Source organism: Sus scrofa, chromosome 17, assembly GCF_054392235.1.
Source record: "Sus scrofa isolate SSC_HxYL_T2T_F1_AM1 chromosome 17, Sscrofa_HxYL_maternal_Yorkshire_Landrace_v2.0, whole genome shotgun sequence".
Taxonomy (NCBI): domain Eukaryota; kingdom Metazoa; phylum Chordata; class Mammalia; order Artiodactyla; family Suidae; genus Sus; species Sus scrofa.
Window position 1 is genome coordinate 65,395,921 of NC_139399.1, and position 16,355 is coordinate 65,412,275.

The 16,355-nt window shown below is 54.6% G+C and overlaps 1 protein-coding gene across 5 annotated transcripts in view; it reads right to left on the reverse strand.

The window, feature by feature from the left end:
- BMP7 (bone morphogenetic protein 7) overlaps positions 1 to 12,694 on the reverse strand; it is a 108,443-nt gene extending 95,749 nt beyond the window's left edge. For 3 of the 5 annotated variants that reach the window (XR_014831822.1, XM_021077320.2, XM_005673044.4), the window contains exon 1: positions 11,727 to 12,694. Coding sequence is in view for 4 of the 5 variants with exons in the window: in XM_021077320.2 (XP_020932979.1) it covers positions 11,727 to 12,144 (418 nt within the window). In the remaining variant the exon portion in view is untranslated. 5 annotated transcript variants of the gene reach the window in all.
- Between the last annotated feature and the right edge of the window lie 3,661 nt (positions 12,695 to 16,355).

Below are 16,355 nucleotides of genomic sequence, written 5' to 3' on the forward strand. Positions count from 1 at the left end.
ACTAGCCCTGGAAGGTTCTGAGGCCCCACTGCCATTTTGAAGGGCTTCGCTCCCAACAAACGTGGGTCAGGTCGGTCAGAAAACGGAACCTGAGAAGGAGTCGGATGAGGGGGGTGGGGGCGCATCTCACAAAGTTCAGGCCAAGAGGAAAACGGAAAGCCCTCAAAGGACCCCCGCCCCCTCTGTTTTGCTTATAAACGAAGGACTGCTTCACGCGGGGCATCTCGTGAGCAGAGGCGGAGAGGGTTTTAAGGGTCTCGGGACACGGCCACGCGGGGCTTTGGGTTGCTGGCTGAGGCCCCGGCGTGTTCACGGGTCTGCAGATTGATGCCTTATTGGCCTCGGGGGCGCGATTCCCGGAACGGACTCCAGGACACGGGCTCTCGGCCACACCAGCAAGAGCCACCTCAGGGCTGACCTCCCAACCAAGACCCTCCCGGGCCCAGCAGGAGGGGTTCTGGGTCACGGGGGCTGGAAGAAAATTAATCACAGAGGAAAACTGTGTAACTGACATCCAAGGACTCCCAGCGAAGAATTTGTAGGTATTAGTATCAAGCTTGCTTCCTTTTTCTCCTCCAACAACCTTCTTATCTTAGGGTACCTTTCGAGTTACAGAAAAGTTGCAAAGTTAGTATAAAGTTCCCGGGCACCCTCACGCAGCTTGCCGCACAGCTCGCGTCTCCTGCCAGGGTGGCACCCTTGTCCAAACTAAGAATTTAACATTGATGTGCGCCTACCGACCGAACTCCAGATCTTTTTTTCCGCCACGAGTGTCCTTGTTCTATTCCAAGAGCCAATCCATGATCCCACACTGCACCTCCGAATGGTTTCCAATTATTAAGATAAAAGAGGCGGTCCCGTTGTTCGGCGGGTTACAAACCCGACTAGCATCCACGAGGATGTGGGTTCCATCCCTGACCTTGCTCTGGGTTCAAGGATCCTTTGCCATGAGCAGTAGCATAGCTCGCAGACTCGGCTTGGATCTGGCGTTGCTGTGGCTGTGGTGTAGGCCGGCAGCTGCAGCTCCAATTTGACCCCTGGCCTGGGAACGTCCATATGCTGCAGGTGCAGCCCTAAAATAAAATAAAATAAAATAAAATAAAGGAAACTTGACCGGAAGAGCTGGAGTTTATTTAAAATTCCTCCCCGATCCCATCCCGTCTCTGCCTTCCCAAAGGCGGCTGGCATGTGTCCTGCTGTCCCTGTTCCCACAGTGTTACCACGCAGGTACAAGTCCCCTAGAGAAATACGGTCATTTGGTGCTCGTGTGGGTCCTGACCCAATGACGACTGCTTCTGCCACAAGCAGCCTCCCCCCCCCCCCCCGCCCCTGACATTCTGTTTGGCGTCTACGGTGATGATACATAAGCAGCCCTTGCCTTCCCTTCTGGTCTATTACGCACTTGCAAAGAAATGTATTACAAATTTCCTTCTCCAACCCCCTGCTCACAGGCATTTAGACTGTTGGTGATTTAAACAATATGCAACATATTCTGGTACATACAGCAAAAAACCATCTCTCTGACCTTTCCCACGCGGTGTCCTGAGATATTGTTATTAACATGGCAGTCTCCAGCTGCTTCTGGAATTTCCCCATCAAGGAGGTTTGGGGGGGGGCGCGGGCCACGGAAGAGCCCCAGGACTTGGGCACTCGGGGCCCCCTGCCCAAACAGTCACTTCTCAGCCACAGAGACGGAGGAGAGGGGTAACTGTAAGCGGAGTGGACAATGAGGGCGAGGTGTGTGCTGCTTATCTTCATCCTCCCTTTCAGAGCCCAGAACCACCACGCAAGGTCAGGGGCTTGGAGGCTGCCTGGGGGTCTCAGCACGCCTGCGCTTGCGCCCTCTCTCCCCCAGTCACACACCTACACAGGGCGGGGAGTTAGGAGTGAAGGGGGTTACATTCAGGCGGAGCCGAATTCAAATGCTGACTCTACCACTTCCTCGCTCTGCTGCAAGTTCAGGCACCTTCAGTTTCTCCTTAAAATGGGAATGATGTGACTTGCTTTGCAGAACTGGAGAAAATTAAATAAGGAACCTGATAAGGAAGGCTGTTATAAATCCATTACTGCTACAGAAAGATCTCAGCCTTCCCACGTTATCACTGTGACTTATTTCAGCGATGCATTTAGATAACGAAGGGGTCTCCGAATTCAGTTTCTAGACTCAACCCTGCAAGATCCCGCCTGGGCTAGGAACTGCCTCCCAACCCCTGGAACACAAAGCAAGACTTCGTGCCAAGGCGGTCACCAGCACGGCCCAGACAAAGACCAACCCAGGGCAAGCGCCTCTTGAGCCAGACCAGGTCAGGTAGTGACCCGGAGTGCAGCTGAAGCTTGCTTTTGCTGAAAGACAAGTCCTAAAGAGGCGAGTCATTTTACAAGTGGGAACGGAGAGAAGTGGTTATTCTTGTTGAACCACGAGAATACCTCAGTGATCAGGAAGCTTCTAGAAACACTGGTCTCCAAATTCGGGTGCATACGCTCGGGGGAGGCAAGAGAGATCCACTGGGGTACAGGGCAGGAAACGCCATAATCACAATCAAGTGTCAAGAACTGACGGAGGGCAGGGAGGATGGGAATTCACCAGCTGAGCTTCGATGAAAATCTCCGCATAATTGGTGAATGAGACTGAGAAAATACAGATCTTATTTCAGTAACGCAGCCAACAATTCACTTGCTCCCTGGCCATCGTGTTGCCTTGTGAGAGAGCCTTCACCTAGATAGTGTGGTCACCACTAATGCCATTTCCCAGGTTCTTTCTGGTGCTCCCCTTTCCAAACTCGGGGTGGAGCTAAAATCTCCTGCCACCAGGGTCTGATCATGTGACTGGCTTTGACCAATGAAACGTGGGCAGAAGCGCCTGTGTCACTTCCAGCTGGAAAAATGAAAAGCCCAAGAACAAGTCACATTATCTTTCCCTGTGGGACAGTAATTGGTGACATTTGAGAGGGTGGCAGTTCCATCAGCCTGGAGATCTGAGCATCTTCTCACCTGCCCAGTGGGCAGAGCCCGTGCCAACCCACCGTGCAGCCATAACAAGAGAACAACAGAGCCCTGTGGTCTTGGGCTGACCAAGATTTCAGGTTCTTCCAAAGCTCCTGGTGAACTCTGCTGATGCTGACTGGTTGAAGGATCAAAATAATCAGTTTCAGCCCAGACCTTTAGCTCACTGATCCCAAATTGTTGAGCCATGACTTTTGAAAGATCAGATTCCATCACATTGAAAACTTCAGTGATAGCAACATTTAATTTGTCTTGCTAATGAATTAAAACTATTCTTGGCATTAATTCCTAATAACACATTAGTTACGATGTGTATTAATGAATCCTAGAGTTTTGTATTTTTCTATCTTTAGTGCCTCCTACTTAAATCCCTATTTTAGTCCTGGTCTTATAAGGTACACGTCATGCTAAAACAGGAGTAGTTACATGATTTCTTTTTTTTTTTTTAATTTATTTTAAGCGAGAATTGCAACGATTCTTAATTTTTATTTATTTATTTATTTATTTAGCTTTTTAGGTCCGAACCTGTGGCATATGGAGGTTCCCAGACGAGGGGTCCAATGGGAGCTATAGCTATTGGCCTGCACCACAGCCACAGCAACGCGGGATCCGAGCCTCATCGGCGACCTAAACCACAGCTCACGGCACGGCCAGATCCTTAACCCACTGAGTGAGGCCAGGGATCAAACTCACAACCTCATGGTTCCTAGCCTTGGATTCATTTCCACCGCGCCAGGATGGTAACTCTATGGTTTATTTCTATTTAGGCCGTACTCAAAAATGTATTACTAGGGATGCAACGTTAAACTTAACACTCAGGAGGAGCTCCTGCTGCAGTGCCGTGGGTTAAGGATCCAGAGTGGTACTGGTTCAGTCACCAGTGGGGCCCTGTGGGTTAAGGATCCGCATTGCCGCGGCTGAGGCGGAGGTCGCAGCTGCGCCTGAGATTCGATCCCTGGCCGGGAAACGTCCATATGCCGAGGGGGCAGCCGGAAAAGAAACCGTGAAAACCCCTCAGAAGGTGCTGCCTTGGAACACTGTCACCTCTCTCAGGTGTGCGAGCTGCCGGCATCTGCGCAGCTCCCACGCCACGCGGGGCCTGCGGGGCAGTGCGGGGGCGCAGCAGTGAGAATGTCTGAGAGAACCAGCAGGAAGAGAGTCCTTTATCAAAGGCCCAAACACGAGTCATCGAAACCACAGGACGACCTGCCTTTGAGCGCATGGCTGAACCCTGGGACCATGCTGGGCCGACTGTCACGCTAAGTGCTCAGATTCTTTTTTTTTCCCCCAAACGACATGAAAGCAAGAGAGAGGCCGGCATTACAAGACGGCACAGGCCTCCCTCCAATGTTTAAAGACAGGCAAGTCCTTGATTTTGGAAACAATGCAAGTTTTCTATTCACAGCCAAATTTAATTAAGCCAGACAACAAAAGATTGAAACTTGAAAGCTATTCTGGGGAGATAAAGATGGCAAAGATGGGGGGGGGGAACCCTTAAGCGTCGCTAAGGCGGAGTTTTCAAATGTTCAAATGGGATAGAGAGAGCTCAAGAGAATTCATGGGAAGCCCGGGAGAGAAAGCCCACCTCTCGTCTAGGCCCTGGAGACCTTCTCTTGTGTCCTCTGGTCTCCAGAGGCTTCTAAAGGCTTCGTGGTAGCCCCGCCCAGGTGAGGCAGCGGGGGTGAGGGGCAGCCTTGCACCTGCTCCCATAAAACGAGGGTGCTGTTCTGTTAATGAATGCCTGGGGCTCGTCACTCCCTCCGGGGGAAAGACAATTTGTACTTTGACCACCTTCCAGGAAGGGGTGGGAAGAAATACATCAGCATTGCGAGTTTTTCCAAATTCGAACTTCTTATTTTGGAATGATTTTTGATTTAGAGAAAAGTGGCGAAGATAGTGAGGAGAGCGTTCCTGTACAGCCCTCATTCAAGGATTCATTTTCCTGCGGTACAGTTTCAAGGAGCCGTAGATGCTAAAATTGAGAGAAAGCCAGCAGGAGACTCCACTTGTGCTCAAGTAAGTTTGGTGTGCTCAGATTTCACTGATCTGAAAGAGGAGGAAAATGCAAGTGTCGGGGGGGGCGGTATTACATATACGAAGATATACACACCTTGGTGGGCAACTCTCTTCACATCCCTAAAATAACACGGGTGGCTTAATCCCAGCCTCTGAGATCACGGACTTAAACACTGAAATGTAGACTCTTATACTGACGTGAATGGTGATCTGGCCACCAAAATAAAAACAAGAGTTACCGTTTCCGGTGCACTAACTACGTGCCCGACTCCGCACACGCGAGAGATGGTTTGTCTTCGTGGGGGTCTGTGGAGGAGGCGATGATTACCCAGCTTTATAAGATGAGGAGACAATCTCAGAGATGTCAAGTAACTTGCTCAAGGTCACACAGCTCATAGGCAACCACAGTAGATTCAGACACATGGGTTTAAGCTGTGTCTAAAGAGAATCAGTGTGGATGCCGTTCCGGTCTCCCTTGCCAAGTCACACCCTCTGTTGTCACCGCGAACTTCCGTTACACAGCCGTGAAGCCCCCCAACCCCCCACTCCATATATCACCCAGAATTAGCTGCAAAGTGTCAGGAAACTTGGCCAGGCAGCCCCAAGCATCAGCGAGGGCTGGAAGCCTTCACCGTGAAGCCCTTTATAGAAAGCCGCAGTTGGCAGCCCCTGCTCCTGCATGGGAACAAATTAACATTGGCATTCCAAACACAGGAAAGGAAGGAAATTGGAAACACAGTTTATACTTGGCCAGCTCTTTGAAATACTGTACCATGCTACCGACATCAATTAATGAAAAGCAGGGTTGTGCTGAGAGGCTCTGGTTTGCAAATGCATTAACACACGTTAAACATGTTTGTACAGGAACCGGATTATAAGCACCCTGGCTCCAAAACAATAAAGCAATTACCCTAAAACTGGTGCTTTCGGAGTTGTCATTAATTCAATCCACTCCACGCGGATCAGCAAAGGCTTTTCTCGGCTCCCAGCAATGCCTCCCGACACGAATGTTGAAAGGACAGCATCACACATGCTACTCTGAGTTTCACATAAGTAAGTGTCAAGCTTCATGCACTGCTAATATCCCCCCAAATCATAAACACTCCACTTTGGGGTGGTGGGGGGGGAGCAGAGCGGCAGCCCTGGCATTCGTCGGCATTGCCATTTCACATCGGGTTCGAGCAGTTTTTCACGGAGGAAGGTTAGCTGAGAAATATCTGTTCCATATTAAGAAATACCAAGTCACATTTTTGTCAAATATTATTTGTCAAATGCCATTTGCTGCAAAACCCAGAATTCAATTGCAGCTGAACACACAGCTAATACCGAACGGTTCACATAATCGCTGTGGTTGTACACGGGATCATTTGCAGTGAAAGCACCCCCCCCCTTCCTCTATAAACTGTTTCAGGACTTGGAAAGAAAAGCATCTGAAGCTCTGGAATAAATAAAGCACTGTGCCTTGAGCTGCCCAGCACAAAGGACCCAGCGTGCCGGGAGAACAGACTCAAAACAACCAAAAAGGCAACTGCCGCTTCGCTTCCCAATTTTGCAGGAATGTTTCAGAAAAATGATTTGAGATGACGGGGGGGGGGGGTGAATCGCAACATACCTCGCTTGCAAAGGCAGGCTCGGCCAGTTTCCTGAAAGACCAGCATCTTCTCCCGCTGCACTCACAGGTACAGGCACCTGCGGCCACATCCTGAGTCCAGGCAAAAAGCCCCGTGGATGTCGCCGCCCTGCTGCCTCGCCCAGGTGACGTCACCCCTCAACTCCACGTTGATCTGGGATCCATCAAGTCGGAGCAATTTGGGTGTGCAAAGCTAAATGTGTTATCATTTTCACCACAAATTAACAGTTTCTGTGTAAATATTGGTATTTCCTCGCCCCATGAAGGCGCGAGGAGGCAAAATGGCACTGGCGCATTTGATTTAAACTAATTAAAAGCAGAGGGTCCTGCAATTCAATATATTGATTTTACCAGTGGGACTTAAATCTTTTATAATAAGTGTACACAGCTGCAGCGCTCTCCCACCACCACGTTTTAAAGGCTAATCCGTGCATTCCTTCTGACAATAATACGACAGGTCCCACACATCCCTGCCTGTGCCCTAACCCCAGTGACACTGCCAGAGTGCATTAAGGCGAAGCACTGCAGGGACCCGCCAGAAAACGGCCGCGCCGACAGCCCCCAGCTAGGTCCGCAGGGGGATGGAAAAAGAACGGACGTGGCCAGCCAGGTGGTGCAAAGGCTCTCCATTCAAAACATCAGCTGGTGACAGAGATGGGCAGGGAGGGAAGGGTGGAGACTAGGGGAGGGTTAGGACACGCTGGTTCATGCAATGGGCCAAATATGACCTTACCCAACAGGGGAAAAAAGATATTAAAGTGATGGGGTGATCAATCAACCTAGATGAGGCTCTCCCTGGAACGAAGTCGTCCCTCGCCTCTGAGCTCGGCTGACATGTGATATTCGCTCACGTCGCAGGCACGCCGGTGGTCAGGGGACCGCGGGCCAGCTGTGTTTATCAGGCAGAGGCCTGATGCACTACTCCACGCTCGCAGGGCTGCACCTCCAAAGCCGCTTCCTCCAGAGAATCCCCGCTCTCTCTCTCTCCCCAGGCCTCCTCCCTGACCCCTTCGGCGGGCCACCCGGCAGCCGCCGAGGGACGACCCTGGAAGGAGACCCAAAAAGAGCCACGCACGCTGACACCCAGGGCTCGGCCTTAACCTGCTCTGATTCCAGACGGCGAACAGAGAAGATCAAAAAAGTTCAAATCTGGGTCACATATATGCTTGGGAAGAGGGGGAGAAGATCTTTGATTTATATAAGCAGGAAAATGAGGTTTAAAAGAAGCGATTTTGAAAGGGTTACTAAAAACACAGCTGTTGGTGCACTCCTATGGCGAAGGCACTCTGCAGAACGAGAGAGAGAGAAAGAGAGAGAGAGAGAGAGAGAGAGAGAGAGGGGAAGGCTGTGTGACATCTATATTAACCTCTGGCTGCTTACCAGTGAGGGCCGCGCTCGAGTGCTGGAATGTGGAGCAGCCCCTTCCAAATTTTAACACAAGCCAGGTTACAGCTGCGAACGCCTGCAGCCCGGGGCTCCCTCGGCCAGCACTCCCTGAAGGAAATTTTTAAACTGTAACAGAATCTTTTTCTAATACTCTACAGTGGTAGGGCCTGTTCTGAGGGGCAAAAGGAGAGATCTTAATGCCAAACACTTGTCAACAAAAAGGATCGCCAGATGGTATAAAATAAAAGTAAAACGGAACAGCCTTCTCTCTGCTCTTCGGCTACATTAACAAAAGCCACTTTTATACGCTGAGCCCAATAATGATAGGTTTCCAACTTTCTCTTTTTTTAATTTAGCTTTGGAGATGAAACACACTTGGGTCCTTTATAACCTGGACCAGAGATAAACGTGCATCACCCCCCCACCCCCCCAGTGCCAGCCAAGCTTCTTTAGAAGCTCCCGAAAGGAACTGCTGGATGTCTCCAAAGAAAGAACGGGGTGGGGTGGGGGTGGGGAGTGGCGATGGCCCGATTCAGTCTGCAGCACTCACATGGCCCAGGGACAATTTAAGAGAGGGTAGCCTGTTTTGAATTCCAAAATTAAGTCTACGCAGAGGAGTTGGGGGCTTGTTAATCCAAACCAGTTTACAAATCTCGCCATTGAACTTAAGGGGCCCAGGCGGGGAAGATGTGAGTCTCCCCTGGCGGCACAGCGAGCATCACGCGGGCTTTATGGTACAGGCTGGTCTTTGTCATGAGGTGCGGTCTGAGGTCCTCATTCTCAGCACCTGGTTTTGTCATAAATTCTCCTCTGCTCTCTCGCTAGTTTAGATCCTGCTCAGCCTGGCAAAAAAAAAAAAAACTTGAATGCTGAAGAGAACGACTTATAGGGACAAAAACCAGTTTGGCTGCAGACAGCAGGAAGAATACAGGCACCAGGTCTGCAAAAGCCTTCAGAATTCAGGCCGAAGCCCTGCAGGAGAGCAGGGGGATGCGGGGGAAGGAAGGAGGGGGCCGGCTGGGGGGCCGTGGGGGAGGTCAGCCTCCCTTCGAGATCTCTGTCACCAGCCCCCCCACGTCCCCTGCATGAGAACAAGTCATGGCTGCATAGGAACCCAGGACATTTTCTCAGTCTGGGGAAAGTCAGACGAAATCCACCTTTAGAAACCTTTGTATGTTGCAGGCCAATGGGACCTGTCATCCAAGGAAAAACTGTGCTCTTTCTCAGCTCCCAGGTCGCCTACACCCCCCTTCTGCACCACTGCTACCCCAGCCTCTGCTGTGGAGAGATCCGGAACCCCACAGAATGGGAGGGGCAGGCGGTCCCCTCCCACGCGGCCGCTGAGCAGAAATTACAGGCATTAGAAGCATGTCCAGCAAGAGTCTTGCCCAACCGCGGTCCAGGTCTTCACCCAACTAATTACCTCGAGTTTAGGGACCAAGAAAGAAAGAAAACAAGGTCAGGGCACTCTCTTAAAAGCCACTCTGCCATCTAATTTGGAGTGATGTTCAGAAAGCAAGAGCTGAGAAAGTCAGGACTGTCATACAAAGCCCAAAGCCGGCCCGACTGATTAAGAGGCTCAGACAAGCCGGTCTTTGTCCTTTCAAGATGAAAGAACTGGGACTAACGGGTTGAAAGGTGTGTGTACAGCCAGGGGAGGAAAACCACCCAGCTGTGGCCTTCCTTCCCAAACAAGTCCCAGCTTGCTCGCGCCACCAAGGGGGGGACAGACAGCCCTGCCCCAAGTTTCCCAGAGGCAAGCAGTTGGCAACCTCGTGCGTGTCTGGCATGGGAGAAGCCTGGGTCTGGCCACACTGCTGGTCCATAAGCACCAAGGTGCTTTTTGAACGGGGTGTGCAGAGCACAGAAGCCAGCGCTTGCAAATACCTTTTTAATGACCTCAGCCAGGCTCTGAAGGCTGCCACTGGGACCTGTGGCATTCACCCAGAGTCCCAGGTACCCAAGAGAACAGACGACACCATAAATCCCCAGTCAGGGAAAGGTCCATGTTTAATCTCTGGCTTCAGGATGATTGCAGAGCTCTGCTGTAATTAATTCATTAACATGTATGCATTTGGAATTTTCTTTAGTTTCTGGTATAGGGTAATAAATACACATTGAAAAAACAAAACCACACAGACATTGAAAAAATCAAGCCCCAGTCCCAATCCCTAAAGGCCCTCCTCCCGCCCAGTTTTGCTAAACACGCCCCCCCCCCACCCGCCCCAGTCCAACCTCTTTCCAGTTCACCGTCTTCTTCCAGCGGGAAGGGATGATATACAAGCGTATAGGTAACTTCACTGATCTGCACCTTGCTTTTTTCCACCTCATACATCTTGGAGATTGTTCTAAACCGGGACATATGGAGCTGCCTCATTCTAACAGGCTGCCTAGTATAATTTAAAACTTTCTTGAAGTCATTTTGGCATCTAAACCTCCCACCCCTTGCTCGCTGAAACTCTCTATTTGATTTGGGGCTATTATTCAGGGCAGACAATGGCGTCCTGGGAACGAGGGGACCTTATCTGGCGAGGGAAGCATTAAGGCTGATCCGAGCGTCCCTGGGCCCTCCATCCACGCCCCGGGGGCCCTGCGGGGGGCTTCGGGATCATTATTTCCCTGTTGACACAGCGCGGGTGGGCGTGAGTTTGCAGTTCTGACTTCGTATTTTCGCAGTAAGTTACACATGTAGAATGAAAGCGGCTCAGGAAACAGCGTTATCGGGGCATGTTATCTCAGAAACCAAATATTTGATCATCAGCCCTACAGCGCGCTACCGGGGGTTAGTTTGAGCAAGTCTGGTGAATGTGCGGGCACAGATGGAGGGGGGGCACCGCGCTCTTGCCGAAGCACCAGCCTCCCGTCCCCGGGGCGGTCGCGACTCCAGTGGGAAGCTGGGTCTCCCAGCCACCCCCGGCGGCGTCTGCTCGGAGATTCCTCGCCACCCAATCGCCAAAAGCCGTGGTTTGCGCGCCACACGTGATAAACGCTGAAAATGGATTCTGCCCGCCCGCGACCTATCATTAAATATTTAAAATAGAAAGGTCGCAATGGCAACGCTTTTCTCCAGCTCCAGGCAGGAGAGCTGAGAGCGAGGGGGGCGCTCAGAAGTCAGGAAAGGGGCCCCGGGGCGCTCGGGGCGCGCAGCACGCTAAGGCGGGCGCATCGCGAAGGGACAGGTAGGGCTTGCCAGGGCGGGGAAAGGAGCGCGACGCCCGCGATGCCAGGGCCAGGCAGGGCTGAGAGGGGCGCAAAAAGGGCGGGAAGGCAGCGTCCCGATGCAGGGCCCTTTAAATCCAGGTAGCGCGGGCCGAGCCGCCCGGCACAGCTCACATGACCGGGCCCCGCGCTTTGAACTGAGCCGCGGCCCGCCGGGCGCCTCCTGCCCCAGAGGTGCGACCGCCAACTTAACCGGGAGAGGGCTTCGGACCCGTCCTTACTCCCCCCACCCCCCCTACACACACACTCCCACAAGCCAGACGAGCCCAGGTCCCCCTACCTGGGGCGCGCACAGCTTGGGGTCCACTAGGACCGGGGGTTGGGGAGGGGGGAGACCTTCGGCCAGGCACTGCGTTTTGCAAACGGCTGGGAGTGGAAAGATGGGCGGGTGGGATGTGAGAAGCGGCCCCCTCCCTGTCCCAAAGCGACTGCTAACCTAGATGCGCACCCCCTCCCTCCTGCCTTCACTCACCGAGGTTGACGAAGCTCATGACCATGTCGGCGTCGGTGAGGAAGTGGCTATCCTGCAGGCTGGCCAGAGGGGGGCCTTGGGTACTGAAGACGGCCTTGTAGGGGTAGGAGAAGCCCTGGCCGTCGGGCCCGCCGCCCTCCTCCACCGCCATGGCATTGTACAGGTCCAGCATGAACATGGGCGCCGAGTTGTGCTTGCCCTGGAGGTGGGGACGCGGGCGATGGGGCAAGCCCAAGATGGAGAGGATCTCGCGCTGCATCTCCCGCCGCTCCTGGCTGCGGAGGCGCCGGTGGATGAAGCTCGAGTGCACCTCGTTGTCCAGGCTGAAGTCGGCCAGCGCGGAGCGCAGCAGGAACAGGGGCGCCCAGAGCGCCACGAAGCTGTGGGGCGCCGCGGCGCGCAGCGAGCGCACGTGCATCGCGCCGGCTCTACGCGCGACCCGGGCTCCCGGCACCCGGCACCGGGGCCCGCGCCGCCCCAGGTGGCGGAGGGGGGCAAGCGGCCGTCCAAGCCGCTCGGTCACTTGCTGCAGACGGGCCCTGCGGCGCCCGCGCCGGACATGGCCCCTCCCCGGCCGGCTGCGCTCTGCCCGGACCCCCGCCCCCGGCTCAGCGCTGGCCCCGGGGCCCCTCGCCCCGCACTCGCCCGGGCGCACCGCCGGGCTTGGAAACCCGCTCGAGCGAGCGAGGGAGCGAGCAAGGAGGCGGGCGCGGGTGGGAGGAGCAGCCAGCAAACCTAGGAGCCGGGAGAGCGAGCGCCGGGGAGGCAGAAAGGCGGCCGGCGAGCGAGCGCTCCTTCCTCCGGTTCCTCTAGCGCTTTTGCTCTGGGGCGGCGGCCACCCACCCTCTTCCGAACTCCGGAGCCCAGAGTAGGGGCCCCAGCTCGCCCTCCCAACCCTGCGCGCCCTTGATCGCACGAGAGGCCGCCTCGGGAGCCCCAGAATGGTACGCGCTGGGGCCTGGGAGAAGGGAGGGGGAGGAGGAGGACGGGCTTCCAAGGGCCCCTCCCGCGCCGGCGGCCTCCCACCTGCCCTCAGCCCCGCCCTCCCCCCAGCTGCGCCCAATGGATTCATTCATTCCTTCTGGAGCGCTCTACAAATATTTACCAAGTGCCCACAGGGTGCCCAGCGCCGGTCTGGGCGCTGCGGGGATGCGGAGAGAGGAATCCGAGCCGGCCCTGCATTCTCCGGACTCGCAGTCCCGGTCGGAAAGGAGGCCTGAGCGGGACCCTGGGATTGGGGCTGCGGTAGAACAAGCTGGGGGAGTGTGGCGGGAGCAGGAAAAAGAGAAGGCATCCGGAGGAGGTGGCACCTGATACCCTCTTGCCCCTTGCCCCCTTTTTACTCCAGCCACGCTGGTCCCTCCCCGAACTCGTTGCCAGCTTGTCTTTGCACTTGCCAGTCCTTCTGCCTGGAACTCCCTCCCCACTATGCATCCCTCCCCACCCCACCATCTGAACAACCCTTCAACTCCCGGTGCCACTCAAGTGCCACTTCCTCCCAGACCAAGGTAGATACGGTCCCTCCCCCTCCTCATCCACACACGCACTTGTTTTCTTTAACTCCTCCCACTGTCTGGAATGAGGTTGCTATTCGTGCTTCTTTACTGTCTAGTTTCCCCACTAGAAAGGGAGCTGCTCCCAGGGGGCCAAGGCAGGCCTCCCTCAGATGCCCTTGAACCCAGGGCCTGGTAGGCACTGCGGCTGCACAGTCGTTATTTGTTGAATGACTGAAATTGTGTGAGCTGGAGAATTCTCCCCCACCTCCTTCCCTTGGGGCCCCAACAGCTCCTCCACCTCTGATACCCTAGAGCCAACACCATTTGACCTTTCCCACCCGCCCTCACCTGGTGGCATCTGAGGAGTGTGCAGCTGGCCAGCTGGCGCTGCATCCAGTCACCTCTGAGCATCTGTGCCTGAGACCCCACCAGACACTCCTGGCCTGTTCTCCCCTCCCCTCATTCACTCATCCCACGTGACCCTGAGCTGCCTGCTTGGGGCCCAGCTCGCACTGGACAAGGCACACAGGTGCCCCAGACAACTCAGAACCCGCTGTGGGACCTTAAGTGAACCGCTGGTCTTCACAGCCTCGGCTGCTTCATCTGTAAAAATGGGAGCAAAATAACACTTGACCCAGAGTGGCAGTGAGGACCACGGGATAAACCTCAGTCCTGCCTCCTTCCTTCCCTGGGGCTGCCCCAAGGAGGCAAACGCACAGACCAGTGCTTCCCAGATGCTGGGCTCGATGGGGGGCAACTACAGGGAGTTTGAGATGAAAGGCAAGGGGCTGAGTTTGGACACGAGGGTTTCCTTTGAGGGGAGGGCTCTGGCTAAGCCTCACTTCGGGGAGGCAGAAGGCTCCCGGGCTGGTGAGGAGGAACCTGCTCTTCTGAAGGTTTCTGGAGCAGAGGTGGTTCTGCCATGCAGCCCTCTGGGAGCTTTTGGATAAGACGGCAGCCTGAGGGGCCACATGGGTGGCGACAGGAGAGGCCGGAGGCCAGGCGAAGAGAAGAGGGCCACAGGCTGCAGGTCCTGGCACTCGAGTCACATCCTGGCCCTGGTTCACATGCCCAGGCTGTGAGATGAAACAGGTCCTGCGCCTCTGCCCACCTGTCAGTCAAGGCACCGTGAAAGCGCCCCCACCTGCCCTTTGTCCATTAACTCCTTCCTTCCACAAAGGTTTCCCGAGCACTTCCTGGGTGTCAGGCAGGGTGGGCTGCACAGGCATGTGACCTGGGCAGGTGCCTGGCAGAGCCCCACTCTTGCCTCATGCTCTGCTGTTGCCATGTTTCAGCTCTTGATAATCTATGAACAGAGGGTCCCTGCTTTCATTTTGCACTGAGCCCTGCAAATTGTGCGGCCCATCCCGGGGCCAAGCGCAGTGCTGGGCTGGGGAGTACCGCTGAGTAAGCACACAGTGGCCTCCGTCGCGAGCTGGCTTTCCAGCCAGGCCAGACAAAGCAGGAAACTTAAACATGGCTTGGGGGTAGGAGCGGACTGCCCATTGTCCATTGACTCTCTCCGGATGGACAGGCAGGGCTTCCACACTCATCTGCCAGAGCTGAGCGGAGCGGTTCCCCCGGGAGGGTCGCGGGGGAAGGACCCAGGATGGTGTCTGTGGAGGGTGAGCACTAACGCAGAGAGCTGCTGAGGCAGCCGGAGGAGCTCTGGCTGGTCTGGGGTCCACGGGAGAGCGTGCAGCCCGGATCATTTCAGCCCGCGATGTGTGACAGGAGTAAATAAACAGGGAGCGGTGGTGGGAGGCGGGAGGAGGATCTCCTGGAGCACATGCCACTGACCCGAGTCCTGGGAGGACCAGGAAGGGAGGCTTTCCCAGGGAAAGGCATCCTAGGCAGAGTGAGGAACAGGCACCGGGCTCCGTCCACCCAGAGCTGCCTGTGCCCCCGGGGCTGGCTTCCGGGGACCAGGCCACTGCAAGTGCTAGGCTACCTCCAGCCAGCTGAGAGGAAGGGGTGCCTTTCCTCCAAAGTCTAAAATACCATGGTCCTGCCCTCTCTGCTTTTTAATCCACTGTGAAATATGGGGGGGGGGGATTTTAAGAAGCTGTGGGTGGGGGCCACAGGTATAGGTGCCCCCCGTCTCCATCTGAAAACACCTGATTGGTCAGCATCTGCCCTGCAACAAGAATTATAGTTTACCCCTCTCTGCATCTCATTTGAGCCTGGCACACGGCAGGGGCTCCGTAAGCCCTGTTGAATGAGTAGTAATGGGCACGGCCCATACCTAAACAGCATAGTGGATGGAGGGCTGACTGCGCAAGCGCCAGGCCGAGGCCTCTCGCAGAGCCCTCCCAGCGCCACCCTCCCTCTGGATGACATCTTTTCTCATGTGAGATGGAGACAAAATGCTCTCCAAGTCTGAGACCCAGGAGAAACAAGGTTCCCAGTGAGTCCCCACCACCCACTATTGAGCCTTATCTTTCCTGTGTCCATGGGGGAGGGAGATTCTTTATTTTCCCCAAGACTCCACAGGCACCCAGTGAGTGCTTGCTTGATTGCTGAATGAATGCCTGCATGCAAACCAGAGTATCTGGCTGGGGGTTCCCACTGTGGCTCAGCAGGTTAAGAATCCCACTAGTATCCATGAAGATGTGGGTTCAATCCCTGGCCTCACTCAGTGGGTTAAGGATCGGGCACTGCTGTAAGCTGCGGCACAGCTCATGGTTGCAGCTGGGATCTGGCGTGGCTGTGGCGTAGGCCGGCAGCTACAGCTCAGATTTGACCCTTAGCCTAGGAACCTCCATATGCTGTAGGTACGGCTGGGTTTAAAAAAGAAAAAAAAAGAAAAAAAAAAATCTGGCTGGACCAGCAAAGGCTTCAAGATGTTTAGAGGAAGTCTTGAGTAGGAGCTAGCAGCCCGGTTTCTCTCCTCAGCTCTGCCACTTGCAGTCTCATACCAGGGATTTAATCTGGGTACCTCAGTTCTCTCATCTATATAATGGGAGGGGGCAAGCACCCGTCTCCTAGGGGTGCTGGGAGGATTCAGAGCCTCACTGAATTCATGTAAAGGACGTCCCAAGTGCCTGGGGCACAGAGAAAGCATTTGATAGATGCTAGTTACCATCTGGATGAAAAGAGAAATATGTTAACATGCACACTTCCTAAGCTTAAA